Raw genomic sequence first — 20,545 nt, 5'->3', positions numbered from 1 at the left:
GGTGCTACCCTCCCCACCCTACTTAGTGCCTTTAAAGATTTCTGCCCATTCCCTCTCGAAAATAAACGCAGATGAGATTCAACATGGCGGATCATCGTTTATGTTTTGCTCAAACAACCTTTAAAAATGTGGCTTGGTGAATACGTGAGTAAAGTCATGTTTCGCAAACGACAGGATAACAGAGGAAAAGAAAAGGTACCGCTATTAAGTTACTGAGGTACACTGTATATTGGTTAAGATGCTAATCTCCAATTCGATCTGCAGGCTGCTGCCCGCTTAACCTTTGTAAAGGAGCGCAGTTTGCGGCAATTTGTAACATCTCACTTGTTTGCCAAATTACGTTGACTTTCTGCGTTGTCTGCAGCTAAAAGTTGCAAAAAACGCTCTCACCATTGAGGCCGCGAGCTGATATCTGCATGTACAACTCTGAAGAGGGTGGTAAAAGGTATTTTCGTGATTCGTGAATGGCCTAATTTTTTTCTCGTGAATCGTGATTTCATTGAAAGCCGTGAACCGTGATTTTCCAAAATAATTCTCCGTGAAATGAGAAAGAAGTATTTAATTCGTCGTGAACCGTGATGCTGGTTGTGTCTTCTATTATTTTCGACAGTAATTAACACTATTGCGTGACCGTGACTCTTCGTGTTCTTGCTCGGATTTCTTTTTGCTGCGCGCAGAACAAGAAGCGGACGGATGATAAACAAGGCTGTGCTTGTTCATAACTTTCAACTATCATGTTACATAAGTTCATGTCAAAAAATGACAGTTTTTTTTTTTGTGTGAAATGTGAAATGCCGATTTTATTTCCCGTGAATTGTGAAAGGACCAGTTTATTTTCCATGAAAAGTGATCTTGACCCTCCCCCCCCCCCCCCTTACCACCTTCTACTGAAGGAGAGAGGAAGTCCCTTGGTAAGGGATGTAATCATGCTCGTTGACTAGGACAATGCCATATTGCAAGCAACTTTGTTGTAATGCACCTTTCATCTATGAAGAAATTTTCAAGATTTCATGTCCGATTGTCCCCTCTATTAACTATGATTGATCTACCGGTAAATCACTAACACAGTTTGGCAACATTGTTTTACTGCTCTGCTTTCAGTGCATAAAAGACATCTTTGTTGGGTGTAAACATTATTCTGTCCTGAACACTCTGATTTACCGGTAGATCAAAATCCACAATTTACACCACCAAATAAACAGTACTCAAGCACCCTTACTCCATTCATATTGTCAAGGAATGGAGTCCAGAAGCATTATCATAATGAGTTTCCTCGAAAATCTTTTTTAATCACCATGAGTTTACACAAGTGAATGAATACAACATAAAAAGGGCACGCATGCTCATGTATGGCTTGTCACGCTGGAAATACTGTGACATCCCCTTATCCCCTTCTTTTTGTTGATAAAAGAGGCCTGGTTGCATGCAAATAAATTGGTAGAGAGAACATGATAATCACTGCGAACTGAGTCAAACGATTGTCTATCAAACAACAACAGGAACCAAGAACAGTTTCATGGGTGTAAGTATGAACCCAATGTCAATAACAAAAGTTTCATTTGTAAGTCTATGTTTGTCTCTATTCAGTCTTTGAACCTGGCTGGAACCTGGGTGACATGCCCTGTCCCGGTAATCTGACTCTTCGGTTGGTAGCAGGTCCTTTCGCCGGCTGCAAACATACTTGCTGGTTCAAGATCAACTTGCTTCTCACTGCAAAGTAGCTTTGAAGAAGGTGACTGTTCAGTTGTTGGTGTGCTTTCTTTAAGGCTACTATCTGCCAAAGGGGGAAGTCTGGCTGCCCTGTCATTGATTGTGTGTGCATCTTTGGGGTCGTGCACTGAAGCCACTGCACCCATGGGTGGAGATGTATTGCCGGCTGGGGGAGTGGTTTCACTCTGGCTTCTTGGTCTCAGGTGTGCCCTGATTCTCTGGTAGATTTTCCCCTGAATGTCGACTGTGTAAGTTCGGGGACGCTCTGATGGCTGCAGCCTGTTTAGCACAACTGCTGGCTGCCAGGTTCTCTTCAAGGCATTCCAGACAAAGACTGGTTCCCGATTGTTAAGAGGCCTCTTGTCACTACCAGCCTTTCTGCATAAAATACTGCCTGCTTCTCTTGTCGCCTGAGGTCAGCTTCTTGGTGAAGGTCATCATCTGGATGTTTGGACTTCAGTATGCTTCTGCTGCTTGGGAGTGTTGTTTGGGGTTTCCATCCAAACAGTAACTCATGAGGTGATGGGGTCTGGTCACCAAGTGGAGTCGTACGATATGTCCATAAGGCTGTTTAAGGGCATTCATTCTCCTCTAGTGCTTTCCTCAAGGGTGATTTGTAGGTTCCAACTGCTCTTTCTGCTCGGCTGTTTGCTTGATGGTGGTATGGAGAGCTGCACTGCAGTGTAATGCCGCTTTGTTCACATTTTGTTTTGAAAATCTCGCTGATGTTCTGAGATCCAAAATCAGCAATGATAGTGGCTGGTAGGCCGTACTCTGCCAGGATGCTTGTGAAGTGGTTGTACACGGTATGGCTGGTCATGTCATTAAGGAGCCTTATCACAGGGAATCGTGAGTAGTAGTCGATGACCATCAAATACTTCTTTCCATTGAATTCAAAGATGTCGGTGCCAAGCTTCTCCCATGGCCAGGTTGAAAGGTCTGGCTGCACAATGGGTAGTTTGGGTTGAGCTGGCTCATGCTTGTTACACAAGTCACAGTTCGTCACCATCTGCCTAATATCAGCAGAGATACCAGGCCAGAACACTGATTCTCTAGCTCGGAGGATACATTTGTTCTCTCCCTGGTGTCCCAGGTGAATTGCTTGGAGAACTTGGTTTCTCATGGAGGCTGGTATGACAATTCTGCTGCCTTTTAGTACTAGGCCATCCTCTAACGTGAGGTCGCATCAAAAGTTCCAAAACTCCCATAGTTCTCGCAGGCATTGCTTTCTGTAGGGGGGCCAGCCGTTGAAGATGGTATTCTTCAGTAGACTCATGGTATGGTCCTGTGTTGTTGAAGACTTCTCTGCTGTTAGCTCAGTGGGAGTGGATATGAAGTGGATGTTACATTGTGATGCTGAGTCCTCTGTCATGTGCTCAGGACCATGTCCTGCTTTCCTGTGACACACTCATGACAGGGTATCAGCAACTGGGATGGATCTCCCTTGCTTGTACTAGACATGGACATCAAATCGTAGGCATCTTAGGAGTAGCCTCTGCAACCGGCTTGGAGCCTCATTGATGTTTTTTTGAAGATTTGCTCCAAGGGGGAGTGGTCGGTTTCAACTGTCACATTCCGACCAAGCAGGTAGTACTCGAACTTCTCTAAGCCATATGTGACAGCCAAGCACTCACACTCAATATTTGAATATCTGGATTTGGTGAGTGACCGAGATGTCATGGCAACAATGTGTTCATTTCCTTGGGAGTCTAACTGTCTCAGCCAGGCTCCAATGCCTGTTTGGCGTGCGTCGCACTGAAGAATCGTAGGCGTAGTTGGATCTGGATCATAATAGGAGATAAGCTTGGACGAGCAGAGTTCTTGCTTAATCCCATCAAGTGCCTGCTGATGGTGGAGCTCCCAGCTAAAGTGGACATGCTTCTTGGTTAGCTCTCTTAATGGTGATGTCAGGTCAGCTAGTCTTGTTGAAAAGCAGTTGAGGTAGGTCACCATTCCCAGGATGGTCTGGAGCTCTCTCACATTTGATGGGGTCTTCATATTGTGAATTGCCCCAAGTTTCTCCTTTGCAGGTTGGATTCCATTCTCAGTCAGAACATGTCCGAAGAAGTACACTTGTGTCTGCTTGAACTGCAACTTTTCAGAGTCCAGGCTCACTTTGTGTTTGCGAGTGCTCATGCTCTGATTCGGTTGAGCCACATACGACGATGTTGTCAGCAATACCCATTAGATTGGGGATGTCTTTGTATACCTCATCAAGTTTGCGTTGCAAGATGTCTTGGTAATCGTTTAAAACGGTACCATCCAAAGGGGGTGTGAAATGTGCATAGCAAGCTCGATTCACTGTCCAAAACTACATGCCAATAACCTTTTTTGGTATTGACGACGGAGAAGAACTTCTTTCCATGTAGCTGCAGCAGGAGCTCATCAGTGGTGCGCGTGTAATAATGCTCTCGATGTATATTCTTGTTAAGGTCTTAAGGGTCAAGGCAAAGTCTGATCTTTTTGCCTTCTGGGGTTTCTTTGATGTTACATACAGTCAAGTTTATCCAGTCGGTTGGTTCGTTCACGGCAGTGATAACGTCACCTGCAATCATTTTGTCAAGTTCCTCCTTGTATAGGGGTAATATGTGTACTGGAACAGTGCACGGCAGGTGAATGACTGGAACAGGGTCTTCAATAAGTTGGATATGATACTTCTCTCCCAGGAAACAACCTAACTTTTCGAAGCAATCTTGGTACTCTTCCAAGACAGTTGGCTTAGATAGCTGGCCATGGTGTGCCTCGGCAGTTGGGGGAATGGTACTAATTTCATGTAAATTTGCTGATATTATTCCCAGGTCTTGCAACTGTTGGCAACCCAACATGGATGGGCTTCCTGGGGCTTCCACGATGTTGAATTTGATGTCGTCTGACTTGTCCTTAACGGAGACCTTTAGGATAGCTGCACCAATATTTTCTATCTCAGAGCCTGCATATCCTCTTAAAACGTTGCTGCAAGGAAGGATAGTAATCGGAGAAGGGAAGTGCTGGAGATCTGTGGTAGTGATTTTGCAGGCATCCGCTCCAGTGTCTACTTTCAGGCTCATGTCGTGGTGTTCATTGATCTTGACCTTAGCGAAGATCTTGTCTGGATGGCTGTCCAGGGCATTTAGTGATATTTCTTGGGTTTGCTGGCTCTTTGTTGTGGCGAGGGCTCCAAGGAACACAGTGATGGGTTCAGTGTCGCTTGTTTCTTCCTCTGATTCTTCGTCATAAGTGTACACATCATAGTCATCATTAAAGGGGTACTCATCTTCTCAGTGGATGTCTTGGCCCTGGCACTCTGGACTGCTCATGATCTGGTGAACCTTTTGAAGGCGTTACTGCATGCACACTCTTGCATAATGGCCATCTTGCCTCAATGATTGCATTTGGAATTTTTGGCTGGGCAACTTGCTGATCTGTCATGGGTGTTTCTGCATCTGAAGCATCCTTTTGACTTGAACGGAAGTCGACAAGGTCTTCTTCCGGTTGAATCTTTTTTATTTTGGTCACCATATGGAGTTTGATGTTTGAAGCTCTGTCTCGGTGGGGGTTTTTGGGTCGAGTATGCGGATTCTCGTTGAACTGTATGAAGATCGGATTTCTTGTCTCCTTTTGGAAATTATCTTCATTTGAAGGTCAGCCCATTGAAGGTCAGCCCATTGCCAAGTGGTATCACGTCTTTGCGTACTTTATCAGACACCATGCCGAGTACCAGTGTGTCTTGGAGGGCATTTTCTTTAGCGGCGGGATCATATCTGCCACCTTCAACTAATAGTCGCACTTCGGTGACGAATTCCTCCAGTGGTCTTTCTACCTGTTTTAGGCATCGAAGTTGGCATCTGGCAAGGATTTGATTACTTTGGGGCTTTGTATAAGCCTCTAGCACCGCCATAACTGGAGTGATCTTCAGGTTGTCACCGTTGTTAGCCCACATGCTTGTGTTGTAGATTTCAAGGCCTTTATCGCCAATCCATAACGACAGCAATCTTGCCTTTTTCGCCTCTTTGACTTTGTCGAGCAGTCCTGCAAAGATAAGTTTGCATTTCTGTTTGAAAAGTTTTAAACATTTGTGAATATCTCCTGGAGTGGTCCAGTCCATTGATGGGGGTTTGAATCGATCGGCCATGTTGTTGTTGAATGCTTGAATGCTTGAAATAACTGATGTGTTTTTACTGTTAGCGCTTGAAGTAACTTGTGTTCTAATGCTTGAAATTTTCACCTGGAGGATCCGTTATCTTCTCAGGATCCCACTTCTGACACCATGTCAAGGAATGGAGTCCAGAAGCATTATGAGTTTCCTCAAAAATCTTCTTTAATTGCCATGAGTTATACAAGCGAATGAATACAACATAAAAAGGGCACGCATGCTCATATATGGCTTGTCACGCTGGTCATACTGTGACACATATATCCCTCTGGGGCTGTAGGATAGCTAGTGGGAAGCTGCAGTGGGGAGGGGCAAGTCCTGGCCTGGGCGTATAGGGCAGCTGGGTAATACAGTATATGTCAGGCTTCAATACCTACATGTATATGAGCACATCCTTGAGAGTAGGGCTCTCTGGTTCATTTGTATAAACTTTTTTTTTCCCCTGGTTTTAACTGTTTAACTTCCTCGTAACCTGAGTAACTGCCCCTGGCTTAATGAATAGGAGCACTGCAACTCAACAACATTGTACATTTTTTAACAAAAGTCTCTATTTACTGTAGCTCCCAAAACTTTGAATATTTGTGGTTGTAACTGTTGCTGCTGTTGCTATTGTTGTTGTTGTTGTTTTTGCTTGTACATGTAGTCCTTGCCAACTTGTTGTTTAAAGATTACCTGTATGAGATCCAGAAACCCAAAATGTTTTGCCTTGTTCTTCCCCCTCCCCCCTTTCTAAGCATGTCATAGATCAAAATAATCATCCATTTATCACTGATTTTACTTTGCCTTGATGTCTGTAGGAAGACACTGTACCAGAGATCGAAGATGATCAACCAAGAAACCCATTTACAGAGTTGAGACTGTTATCCTCGCACACAGACATTGTTCATCTGTTAACTATCATTGATGACAGGAGGTAAGTATCAGCAGCTGAAGTAGAAGACTTCATCCAGTACTCTGTTGTTTGTCATAATTGCTGGCTAGCTAATTTTCTGAACAGTAATCCAATCTTTAATATATAAGAAATGCCAGTATTCATTATAAAAGTAATTTTTAATCAATTTACAAATAAATACAGTAGCCTATGCTCTTAGTATTGGGTTTATACTTAGTCCTGAATTTTGCGTATGGCTAGGCTTTTCTTAAAATTTTAGTTTGGTTCTTATTCTTTTATGATTTTAATCGTAATGTTCATTGTTTCTCTTTATGATTTTCGGTGAGTACAATGAATCCAGTGCTTCACCTGCCAACTCACATGCACCTTTATGCATGTCATGGGCCTGCAGATCAAAACCATCTATAACCCACTTATAGGACAATACAATGTAGGCCAGTGTAGACATATTAAAATTCTAACTTAGCTCCGTAGTGAAGGCAATAACACAAGTTAAATAATTACATCTAGGTTGCTGGATGAAAAATTAATTTCTTTTGTTTTATTGCTTTAAGCCTCAGAACCAAGTTTGATGTTTAATGTATTGAAATTAGCCTGTTACACACAAGTTACTGACAATTCCAGACTACTTGTTCAGTAACCATGAATGTGAGAAATGTATTTCCATTTTCACCCAAAATAGTCCAGTGAACAGCACTAAATGTCATATTTGAGTCTTATATAACAAGTTACAGTAACTGTAAAAGAAGATGGAGTAGAAAGTTTTGGCGCTTCACACCGTTACATTTGGGAACCTTCAAAATTCATTTGTACATTAAGATGAAGAACTGCTAATAGTTTTGCAACCATAAAGGAGTGGATGCTGTTTGTTGTCGTAAGTGCTGAATCGTCAGTGACTAAAAAATACTAAAGAGGTACTTTAATCTCCAGGTTTGCATCAGCGTCTGATGACAATCTTGCAGTCATTTGGGATGCCAAGGTTTTTATCTTACATGTAGTTATAAGCACAGCTGTATAATTTATTTAAATAGCACTCATAGGAAGTTAGTAATAAATTATATACAACTTACAGTGAATAGATTACATAATAATTAAAAATAATAGATTTTGAGCTTGAGATTTCTATGAGTTGATAGTTGAGGAGGCCAAAGCCCGAATCAGCTATCACCTAATAGAAATTGAGAGAGAATGATATAATTGTTTTAGTAGAATTCTATCTGAAATTTCCTTCAAAGAACGATTCCAATTATTTCTGGTCTTAATATTAAACTTCATGCTTTGGAGAATTTGCATGGACTGAATTGTCAATTTGCCATTTGCAGTTGTGTACATGCACTTATCAGTTACAGTCAGTGACAACAAATTTCAATTCTTATTTTTATCATGCCTGACTACATCTACATGGTATTTTTAAACCTATCAGTTTCTTTAAAAAATTTTGAGCTTTTTTAATTCAAGAAACCATAACTGCCCTCCTCTCAGTTTATTCACTCGTTTCTAAATGTTCTTTCAAAACACCAAGCCACTTCACCTTAATGGCTGATAGCATGCAACAGCTCAGCCAATCAGATTACAGCATTTGCATTAGTATACTACATGTAGTAGAATTCTACTAATTGTTAATAGTTATAATATAATTATTATTAATCAGAGAGGATTGTCAGTGAGTACAAAGGAAAAATAATGATTCAAATCCTGGTGGCCCTCGAGCTCTGTACATAAAAACAATAAAACTTATAAGAACTGAACAATAAAATGTACCTGTAGTAAAGGATTTGCTGGAAGAAACCGTGTAACTGACAATCCACTAAGTAAAATTTGTATCTAGGTAATCATACGGCATATGAATGCAAGTGCAGTTAAGTATTTTTTTATGCTATGAGTGATATTTGAAACTTCTCTCAAAATTACACCCAAGCCTTGAAACAAGTGCAATTTGTAAGAATTTTAAAATTTCAGGAGTAGCGTAAATTCTACATGTAAATTGCTCATTAGTGCTTTCATAGGATTACTCTTTTATTATATGACTGAGAAAATTACAAGCCCATACTCACTGATTAATTTGCAGTGTAGTGCAAATCAAAATTTAACAATGAATTGGCCTGCTCTCAGCCAATCAAAATGAAGTCATTATCTTAGTCGTATACTAAACATGCATATCAATATTGAGTGATTATAGCGGAGCTCTGGCAGCCCAAAGGGCTGCCAAGTGGGGCCCCTACTTAAATAGGAAAGAGAAGGAAAGCCATGAGTTGATTTTCTCATGGTTATCATGCCTAGCAGTATTGCTTGTGGGTGCGTACGCATGACAGTGGTGGCAGCAATGACGGAGTTGCGCAAGATGGTGGCCATACTCCAAATAATAGGTTGACAGATGTGCAGCCTTGGTTTACCGTGTACTTCTTTGATATTGGACATCTATGTTATGATCAATTATCACCTGTCAAAACAAGGTATCCGCTGATCAGCATCACATGACCATATCGCGGGCTCAAATTTAGAGCTCAGCGAGGTCACGTGTTTATGAAGTCTACTGCTGACCAAGTGCTGGTTTTTTATTGGGTCGCGGGCTCATGTTAGGTTAACTTGTTGAAAACAGGGCCAGGTTGTTGAGAGAAGCCGTTTAATGCTAACCCAGGATTAAAAGTTTTCACTACTTTTGTTTCATGTTAAAACTCAAAACAGAAGGCCAAACAATATACAGAAAACCTTACCCCAAAGTTACAAAACTCAAATCAAAATTTTACCTTATCCCGAGTTAGCTTAATTGGCCGCTGAACAACCTGGTACAAGAGCTACGCTTTTAGGCTGGCCTAAATCTATATATTATTGTTTCAATGTACATTTGCTTCACATTAACTTGTACTTGTTGTGAATGAGCAGTGTCATTAGGTATTCACTGTACATGTTTTTCTAAGATACATGTACAGTGGTTTGAAAATTCCTCCCAATTGTTTTAAACAATTAATTAATAATGGTAACAGGACTGAGTGGAGTCCAGTTCGGTCTGTAATCATACGAGTGATTAACAAAATCGGACGACCACGAAGTGGGAGTCTGATTTGTTAATCACGAGTATGATTAAATGTTAATAGCCCTTATATGTGATGACATCAGACCAGCAAAAGTCACCACCAAGCCTTGGTTTGATAAATTTTATCATGAACAAATTCCCAAAGCAGTAAAGATAAAAAGAATACCCACATGAAAACAACATGAAGGCAACAAAAGTTTGAGAAAATGTTGCGCAAACAAGGCTTGGTAGTGAATTTTGAGCATGTGACGTAATCACACATAAGACCTTTCAGTGAAAAGCATCTTTTGTTTTAGTCAAATTATGCCTTGCAGCATTTGTTCAGTTTAAATACCATTAAACTGAGTTCGTTCAAGGTAAATTAATGAAAATTGAATATCATTCTTACCAATATATACTTGCCTGATATTCCATACTTGAAATGAATAATAATGCATGTATGTATTTGAACTGTATTTATACCATGCCATAGAAGATAGAGCCAATCAGAATACAAGAAAGTTGTGATATATTTGATGGTATTACACCCAGCATGGCTGGTTGTGTTGGCCACTGTATTTTCTACATGATTGTATGGCATGGTATAAATTTAATACATGTAGTCCAAGAATGAAAATACAAGTGATACGCATGATATTCCATGGTATACCACTCTGAAGGCTTGCATAGCTGGTATATTTTGGAATAAGAAACAAACCGTCATTGATTTTATGTTGCTCTTTTGTGTGGTCAGGTCTACATTAAAAGGCATGTTAAATATTTTGAAATTAAATATTGACTCATGTTTTTTCATTTTCTCAATAGACTGGAAAACGTCTTAGTGTTCTAAGAGGTCACTCACGGCCCATTAAATGCATGCTTCTATTACACCAGAGGCAGGAGTACCAGAGTGAAGACATAGCCACCACTCTCCTGCTCACTGGCTCCTCTGACAGAACCATTCTAGTATCCTTGCATTAATTTCTTACTTAGTACAGGAGTCAGCTTAATTGTTCTTGATCATGCAGCAGAACTACTGGAATATTTTCCATCCAATTTCATGCCAGGTATACATCTCACATTACTGATAGGTGTTGAATTGGAGTTGTGTTGGTGTTATGGTTAGTGTGCTCAACTCCAGGTCTAGCAGTCCAGGCTGGAGCCTTGGCCAGGGAGTTTGTGTTGTGTTCTTGGGTAAGACACTTTACTCTCACAGTACCTCTCCACCAAGGTGTATAAATGGGTACCTGCGGATTTAATGTTGGGGGATTACCCTGCAATGGAATAACTAGTATCCCATCCAGGAGAAGTAGAAATACCCCTAGTCTCTTCATGCTACTGAAACAGGAGATGAGCACTGGCCTGATGAGCCAAATGGCTTGTATGCAGCCTTTTAAGTAAAATACCTTATACAATGTAGGTGTTGGATGATTTGACACTATCAGTTAATATTGGCTTGCTTCCTGGAGCATTTTAGTGATGCTGGTCACCAAGTTTGTGACATGATAAATCCTCATCTGTTTACAATTAATTTTAGAGTCTGGAATTTGTAGCAGTGCCTAATATATGATATACTGTCTTATAAAATCCACTCATAAATGGCACTATGGATACATTATATGCCCCCTGTTATAAAGGGAAATAGAGATCACGTTTTTGTATCCTTTTTGATTACTTCTCTTTCCTTAACCTTTTCTGTTTGTGTGGTGGTTTTAAAAAGGTCTGGGATGTGGATGACGGCCAATGTCTACACTCAATAACAGAACACTGTGGCTCTGTGAAGGTGACAGGCTTGCATGTACATTACATTACAATAATTATCATATTCTTATACTTATAGTATCAGAGCCAGGCAACAACTTCAATCCAAGCCACCAGAGAGTCGTCAACCAACTGCAGCACAAAAGTTCATGAATGTAACAAAAATAATTTGGAATATTTGGTACAGACTTGTTGTGGAAAACCTAATTAAGTTTACTGCTTTCTGGAAATCCCAACTGACATGTACATGTACAGTGTATGTAGATGTGCATGGACACTTCTGCCAGTCGGAGATCCATGGCTTCAAATTGCCAAATTGATGCTGCAGTAATTAATCATTCAAGCCTCATTCAATAATTTGTGTTCTTTTTATTTCTGGCATTGTTTAACTGTGTATTGAGTAAGTAAGTTTTGAAATTTTATTGTGAATTGGCTGGTAACATGACTTCTAGCAGCAAAATGCTAAGCGGGATAATAATTGTCTCTTGTTTGTTTGTTTGTGCTTGAGTTTTGTTTTGTTTCCTCTTTCACACAGTGTTTGGTTAACATGAAAGAGCACAATATTTTCTTTTCTGGTGGTCAGGATCTGTGCATGTGGAATGAGAAAGGAGAGTTGCTCGATAAAATGGCCAGAGATAGTGAACATTGTATGTATTAGAATAAGTGAGATTGAATTCTTATTTTAATTAGTTATCAAAGGCTAATGTTTACTCACAAAATTAATTTTTCTCTGACTTTTAAATGCAAAATATTATTTACAAATTGAAATGTATTTTAGCTCTTATTTAACCGTAGTTGATAGAAAGGAATGGTTATGAAGTCCTACAAAGTTCTTTGTTGTATGTTTTTGTTGTCTTTTTGGCCTGGACTGTGCACAAAAGACAAAATATGTTACTTTACTTCTTTTTGGGAACTAACCAATAGGCATGTTTTGGTTTAAGGTGAGTGACAAATGTTCTTTTTTTACCTCAGAAACACTGTTTGTTGACTTATTTTTTAAAGTGAAATTATTAATTAATTATTTATTAATTATTAATGTTAAATTTTAATAATTTTTTCAATATGCAGTGGAACCCTGTTAATCCGGTCACCAATGGGCCACAAAAATCTGGCGGTATTAACACAGTGGCTGTGTTAAAGGGGTTCTTTCAATAAGAAAATGACTGACTGAGCTTTTGTTTGGGCCAGAATAAAGTGGCCATAATAACGAGGTGGCTGTAAGGTGTGGTTCCACTGTAATTTAACTGAATGAAATATTTTCTGACATGTTTTTTCATTTTCAGCTGATATTCACTCTTTGCTGCCCATAAAGAATAACAAAATAGTAGCAGCTTCCAATAAATCATCTCTTGGTATGTCTGATTGTGGTTTGAACGTGATTTTTTTCTTGTTGTTGAGCGGTGTAAGTTTAAAGTTACAGCTGGCTGTCATTTTAGTCTGGAATTACTTTTGAAAGTACATGATTGTATTTTGTTTCACAGTGGTATATTCTGTGGTGAGGCCTGCAGATGATTCAGAAAACCTAAAAATAGTGGAATTCAAGAGGCTTTCACCACACAGAGAATCAATAAGATGCCTGATCAGTGTGGCAGGTTTGTCCATGAGTTTAATAAAGTGACTTAAAGTCAGTTGATCAAGAGCAATCTCAATGCCCAGGGGTTGGTCTGTGCTGTATATTTCAAGCCACCTGGATATCACAATTCCTCGCATCCATACTGTAGCTCAAAATGCAGTGAATGACAAACTTTGGACCAATTCTTGCTTGGTGTGTAGTTGGCATTAAGAAATTAAATCAATACATACATGTACAGTGTATGCACATCTACATGTAAGTTGGGAGAGCACAAGAAAAGCCAAAACTGGGTCACTGGATAATGCAATTCAAAAATTCTTATTGGCTTAAGCCAACATGGTATATCAGCCATTATACATGTACCATGCTCTACTGTCAATTATGTTAAACATATGCAGTGCCACATAATTTTTTGAGGCATTTATATTTATAATATTTTTGTTTTCTATATTCTTGGGGTGTTTTTAATAAATTATTCCACTTGTTCTTGTCGGATAGCCAATTCGGCTCTATGCACCTTGTTAGCAATCTATCATCTCATATTCAGCCCACGCTCAAGGAATAAATGTTATTATAGAATATAGACAATAGGAATGATGACTTAAGATTATTTATGTTCCAAAACTCAAGTGGAACCATGAGCTATTTTCTTTTACTGCTAAGTTTTAGACACTAATTTATGGCATCATTTCTATTGTCTGTAAGAGTGAAGATATCAAAAAATGTAGCCAATTTGTTGTTTACAGTAAATAATCAGTGCCAAATCATGTGTGTATGTGCAAAAGGTAATTTTTTTCTGCTTGAAGCCTGTAAGTTTGTTAGAAATTGGCACAAGATACATAAGAAAAACAGCTAAAAGCTAATAAACTTGTGGTCCTCATCAGGGCTCAAAAAAAACTTGAATTCCAGATTGCCCCTGGGACAATTAGCTCTCAAATTTTGCTTGCCCATGGCAAGTAATAGTTTTCTCTTTTAATGATTTGGTTGGCAGATGATTTGCTTGATCTCTTGCCCATTGGGCAAGTGAGAATGGAAACTTACTTGCCCAGAATGAAAGTCTACTCAGTTCCAAGACAATAGGACGGCACTTTTTTCGAGCCCTGCTATACATGTATCCTTATCAAGTATATCTGATCCCTTCACCAATGAAAATGTAAGAATTTTGCTAGTCATTGTAGTCATCTTCATTGTTCCTCATCGTGCCCCGCAGGACACTTAAGGCCATAGTCATTGTAGAAAGCAGACTAATTTCCCTTCCTTTACTTTAGACTGTATGTTTGCTTCTGCATCATTGGATGGAGCCATTGTCCTTTGGAGCTCTCATAGTATCTCCTACACACGTCAGTTTAACTTCGTTAAGAACTATGAAGGGCCAAATCACACATATCCTGCTAGTGCCCAGCATGTGTTTACTGTAGATCAGGTAAGAAGAAAGAAATGTATCTTGCTCTAAGTTTGTTTTCCTTCTTTTGAGATCTGTCTATATTTTTGTTGGTTTGGTGTTGAACCAGCCATTGTTAATCTCTACATGTAGTAACCAACCAACCAAACAAAGGGCTTTGAATATAGCTCTGCATACATGTAACTGTGAAGACAGTCTTTAGGAAATACCATAATAATATTATGTAGTATAATCTAATTTGAACTCCAACATTTTGGCAGACAAACACTCTATAGTATGATAAATGAATAAAGATGGCGAATTTTAAGCTTGCTAATGAAATGTGAAAAGTGAACTGATCAACATGACACAAGTGTGGGACAAAGAAAAAATCTGAGTCTCCGACAGGGGACCAGGGACTGCGATTTTTTTCTTTGTTCCACGCTTGTGTCATGTTGATCAGTTCACTTTTCACAGTTTATAGTATTCTTATATATCAACTTGTGCATGTTCCACTTTTGGTAGTTTTTCAAGTTACTCATGACAACTAGGAAAATAATTATAAGAAGATATACATTGTAAGATTATCATCTGGAACTATAAATAAAAATATATTTAATAAATGTATTTAGCTTAGAGTCATGTTGTAGGATCTGAGCGCAGTAAGGGCTATGTAAGATTCCTGACCTGCAATGACAAAATTGACATTTCTTGTCCTTGCCCCAACCAAACTATGTGGAAGCAAGTAGGTATTTTACCACCTTTATTCTGCTTGATTTTGTTGAAAAGATTGTAAACATATCAATCACTAAATGGAGTGTACACACTAAGTGACTGTTGATGGATCCTGTTTGGATTTAGCCTAAACTTTGGTGGGTAAAAGTTATCTTGAGATATTTTCTCTCCTAAACAGGTACTGCCTTTTCATGAATAATGCCAGATATTAACTCTTTACTCCTTTGCCATTTACTTTTTAGAGATACATTTTTGCTTCAATTGGTCATGGATTTTTCCTCTTTGATGCAATGACAGGTACATCTTTCTACATGTATTTGGAAGGAATTTTATTTATGGACTAGATATTAATCAACTCAGACAAGCAACGTACATTTGTTGTTGGGTAAAAATAAATGCATATTTCAAAACATGATGTGTTTTATATGTTATTATAATCCCACCACATAATTATTAGGTATGTGATGTGAAGACCTCATTTGTATGGGTTTATTAAGATTTTAACTATGCTGCTAATTAAATTGGTTTTGATTTCTGAATATTTCTGAAAATTCAGTACAAAAAAGTGTTCCTGACCAAATTTCATTATTTTGAGGAAAGTTCCAATCTTTCAGTATGGAGGCTAAACTGCATTTTTATAACCGGTTGCTTGTTAAGCCTAATCAGTGCAGCATCATTCAACAAACAAAAATTTTCAATGCTGACAGTCTATAAAGTGGCAATTAGAGTTTGCATTGATTTCATTAACCACCAGTTAGCATCAGCCTAACAGTGTTTGGATTTGGCCAGTGTATAGAGAGTTTGATATAGCCTGTTCCAGGTCTCAGTTGTTGGGAACAAGCGAAAAAAAGAGGGTGATCGGGGAGAAAAAACATGGGGGACTGAGGATGAATATTGAATATTTCTAATGACCACTGATCTGAACTACAATGGTGGACAAAATTCCTTGGGACACTTGTGTCGTTGCATGAATTATCTGCGTTTTAAAAACGGAGTTTGAAAAAGCACTGCTGTCCTTTTCTGCCCCCCCTCCCTCCCCCACCCAATACAATGTTGAAACTGTGGAGAAATTGCATGTACATGTGTCCAACATTGTAGGTGGGGTGGGGGGAGGGGCTGAGTAAGTGTAGTTGAATTCGCGCATGACTGTTTGTTTGGCACGTGTGAAAAAGCGCAATAAGTGCAAATTTGTCCCAAGACTTTTGTCCATGATTGTAGCTTACACTACCCCAGGAGAACATTGTTTGTTTGTTTGATTTTTGTTTGCTTTTCTGTTTGTGTTCACATATTAATTTATTAAGTGTTTTGTTCCTTATCATAATTGCAGGCAATTGCCTCGCTAAAGTCCCAAATGCACATCATGGAAAAATAATTCATTCTGTTTTGTTATGTGATGGGTAAGTTTTTTTTTTCAGTCTGTTCTTTTGTATTTTTGTTCATTTCTAATGCCTTTAGATTAACAGTTTTTGTCTAGACTATAGTTAGACTATGACGCCACGTGAAATCCAATTTTCAACAAAGTGTACAGCATCTCATACCACAACTGAACACTTCCCAGACAGGCAGTTCTTGTATAGTTGTTAATTTTTAAAAGTCAACAAACCAAAGTACATAAAATTATTCCGGTTTATATAAGAACTAAGGATGGGTTTCTGTGTATCCTCTACACTTCCCAAGACACTATCAAGGCAATTTTGCTGCATTTTTTGTCTTTCGAAACAGAGCTAAAGTTATGATTGCCAGCGAGTACCTTCACTCTGGCTCAAAAAGGTCCTAGAACACCAAGATCCAGATATCATAATAAGTGAAATTCGTTTCAGGGAGAGCAAATTGTGGTGTTCATATCTCATTAAATGTTTACAGTATTTCTTTCTCCATGAAACAAAAGCCATTTCAGTTTGACATCATGACCCTGTACATGTCCATTTTCATAGTAACAAATTATTAAACCAGGCCATTATTTCTTGGTTTCCATCAATGATAATGTGTCTTTTAGGTTTGGTCTTTCAACCCCTTGAACTCATGCCACTGATAGTGCTCCTTAAAGTCCAAGTCTCACCATTCAATGATGTAAAACAGTGTGGTTGTTATTTTGGAAAATTTAATATTTTCTGTTTCTTGTCATAGTTATATCCTGGCCACTTGCTCTGAGGATGGTTCTGTTAAAATTTGGGGTTCTCCCAATCCTCTTTTAGTCTGTAAGTGATTCAGTCTCTGATATGTAAACTACAGGGTGGATCATGATAATCAGTTTGTGATTACCGTTGAACTCAAATAAATAGTACAGGAGTAGTTTGTTATTCTCAATAAAGGAGCAGGGATGGCACAGTTGGATGCCTCGCTCCAACAGAGTTTTCCTCAGATACCCTGGCTTTGCCCCCTTCTGTAAAACCAACATTTCCAAATTCCAATTCGATGTGGACAGAAGACCTCCATGAAAACCAGTTAGGGCTGACCTGGATTCCTTTCTGAATATTGTAGTGTAATTATTTATTTGTTATCATTATTATTATTATTATTATTATTATTATTATTATTATTATTATTATTATTGACTTTGGAGAGATCTTGTGTATTAAGTCATCCATAGTAGTTCAATTTTACTGTTTAACATGTTTATTCACCTTAAACAGGTGATGGCTCTGAGTTGAAACCCTTCACTTTGCAAGTAGAAAGATTTCTTGGTAAAAGGTACATACATGTATAACATGAAATGAATTAAACATGCTTTTGCCTATGTCTACCCATTCTCATTTCTTCTTCTTTTTTTATACGCTGTATTTTGTTTCTTTTCCAGTATTTCTGAAATTCAGAATTTAAAGACTCCCATGATTCCAGCTCTCCTTGGGGAGTGCCTTGCTCACACCGGTGCTATAAATGTAAGTAAAGCAAAGTTCCTTTGAAATCATCGGGACGATGTGTCTTAAGTTACCTCTAAAATTTGATTTCAGAACAAATTGGTCACAATAATTGTTATTTTTAAACAGCTTTTATGTGGGGTGTTTCAGTATAGTTCTCTACCAACAATCTGACTCACTTAAATCACGCTCAGTGCTATGTTGTTGTTTGCCTAGCTTCAGTCAAGATGACTGAGAAGTCTAGCATGCTTCACTATGCCCTTGCCTTCCCCAAGTGGCTAGATCACCTATTCACCCAAATTAAGGTCAGACTACAGACACATTATCCCAAACACAATGTTGTAGAAGGGTTCTTAACCCACCCCTGCAGTCCAATTGGTACTAGTCCCATCCAGGTCTACCCCCCCCCCCCCGACTCTCTCCGTCCCCCGGACCCAAAGAAACTCGGGTAACCACATTTTTTGCTTTCTTGTTTCTAAGATGGCAGTTGATCTTGGCGAGGAGGGCTTTGCATCATGTGGTTGTGATGGCCTTGTTGTCCTATGGAAGGTAATTGATACATTCCTGTCTGTAGACATGTCTAAAACTGAGCCATTAACATGTCTTGTGGCACAGATCCGGTACATAAAAGAAAGAAACCTGGTGCATTCTTTACCGACCAGTTCTATGTTAGTTATGTGCCAGTGAATTATAAAGTTTTGGCAACTGCCTTAATCTTCAATGCTGATAGTACTATTTACTTATGGTTTTTTTTTTTTTTTTTTTTTTGGCGTTTTTGCTGGTTATGTATAGCACCTCATCTGGATACCTTTACTTGTAGGATGGTGTGTTGGAGAAGAAAAGAAGAAATGAAATGGTTCGAAACATACTGTTATCAATGGATAATGTTTCATGAAGATTGCTCCACAGAAAGAATATTGATATTCATACCAGGGTTCATTCAGCCGTTCCAGTGACGAGTTTGGTATTCGTAATGTGATAGAGATGTGATTGCCAGCATGTTCAAATACCTTGAGTGCTAAACTATTGTGGTAATGATCGGGAATACTTCACTTGTTTTAAGTAACTATTTTGATTCCTTCCTTATCTGAATTTTGGAGAGCAGGGATTGGCCTCCCGCCAATGTGGCCCTGAGGCCCGTTTCTCGAAAGCCCCGGAAACTTTTCGGGCCCGTAAAGCCATAGCAAAATCTTGAACCTTACGATTACAGAGCTGTTTTATTCACATATTCTTAATATGAAGAGTATACAATTCTCCATTTTTAGATACAGATGGACTAAAAATGGCTTTACGGGCCCGAAAAGTTTCCGGGGCTTTCGAGAAACGGGCCCCTGATTCGCTTCCGGCCCACTAGAGTGCCACTCCAAATGAAAATTCTACCAGGGTAGACCAGCTAAGGCTGATGTGGCTTCCTCTCTAAATATTGTAATAATGTATTTATCGCAAGTGTGTTTAAAGATCCCTTTTGCCTCGGAGAGGTCTTGTCATGTTACAGACAAAACAGTCAAGAGCTCCCTTGTGATAGAAATAGCGCTATATGAATAAAGTATTAATTATTATCGTATTAAGACATCAATTCAACTCAACAGTGAAATTGACTTCATTCTTTCCTTTGTTTACTATTCTATTGATATCATTCAATATCCATTTCAAGATTAGATCGTGAAACAAATTGAAATCTAGTTGTCATTGAAAATCGCCATATTAATATATCTCAGAAGAATATATCAGTGTGTATTTTTGAGCTTGGATAATATACATAGAAAAAACATACATGACATTTTTAATGTGTCTAAGTGATCTAGTTCCTATTGGCACTAATTTAAAACACAAAAATTAATGTCCTAACAATTCCTTAAGGACGTTCGTGCGAAAATTTTCCAGTTGATAGGATTTTTTTAAAATTTTTACTGCAGTCAGATAATGAGTTACTTGTGTCAGAAATGCAAAAGCAATTGGGGTCACTGACTTCGTTTCAGTGATAAAGCGTGTGGAAAACTACCCTGATTTGGAAAAATTGGCGCACGTCATTCAGCATAGTCTACAGGGGTTTATAGTTAAAAATATCGAAGGTGAGTCAATGGAAGCAAACGATCTTAGTCTCTAAGCGACTTGATTGTACCTTCCGCGCTCGAGTAATGTTCCCTTCAGTTCGTACTTCAAGACAAATTTCCGCCACACGCCCCTTTAAGATGAAATTGACCATGAAGCTACCAGATAGTGTTAGTGTTAATAATCCCCAAGATTGAACTCGCCTCACTGTATCCACGACTAAAATATTTGATTACGTACTATAGTAAATTCGTGCACCACTCCGTTGTGTAATTAGCGAACCTTTACCAACATAATTTAATACTTTGCGACAAGCAGGAGTCTTTAAGACAACAATGTGTGTAATGTATGAGAAATTCTCGAAGAAATCACCATCCGATGGTTCATGTAACTTTTCAGATTATTACAAAGTAAAGATTATGCGTTTTCTCTTTTCGA

The 20,545-nt window shown here is 38.8% G+C and overlaps 1 protein-coding gene across 2 annotated transcripts; it reads left to right on the top strand.

Annotated features, from left to right (window-relative positions):
• The first annotated feature begins 28 nt into the window (after window positions 1-28).
• LOC110050155 (WD repeat-containing protein 41-like) lies at window positions 29-20,545 on the top strand. 2 transcript variants are annotated; one of them, XM_089296323.1, is made up of 16 exons: window positions 29-195; window positions 6,640-6,755; window positions 7,665-7,713; window positions 10,573-10,713; window positions 11,468-11,530; window positions 12,044-12,155; window positions 12,792-12,860; window positions 12,990-13,100; window positions 14,350-14,504; window positions 15,440-15,494; window positions 16,525-16,594; window positions 17,325-17,395; window positions 17,831-17,888; window positions 17,995-18,076; window positions 18,536-18,604; window positions 18,876-20,545. In XM_089296323.1, the coding sequence occupies exons 1-16, from the start codon at window positions 127-129 to the stop codon at window positions 18,948-18,950; spliced, it is 1,365 nt and encodes a 454-aa protein (XP_089152449.1). In that variant the 5' UTR covers window positions 29-126; the 3' UTR covers window positions 18,951-20,545. The 2 variants fall into 2 exon arrangements, with proteins under 2 accessions (XP_089152449.1, XP_089152448.1); XM_089296322.1 differs by having other exon boundaries at window positions 11,468-11,545.

The sequence above is a fragment of the Orbicella faveolata genome, unplaced genomic scaffold (assembly GCF_042242905.1).
Source record: "Orbicella faveolata isolate gen_17 unplaced genomic scaffold, um_ofav_v1 contig_26, whole genome shotgun sequence".
NCBI classification, from domain to species: Eukaryota; Metazoa; Cnidaria; class Anthozoa; order Scleractinia; family Merulinidae; genus Orbicella; species Orbicella faveolata.
The sequence above is the reverse complement of the archived record's forward strand: the minus strand, read 5'-3'. Positions and strand labels throughout refer to the sequence as shown.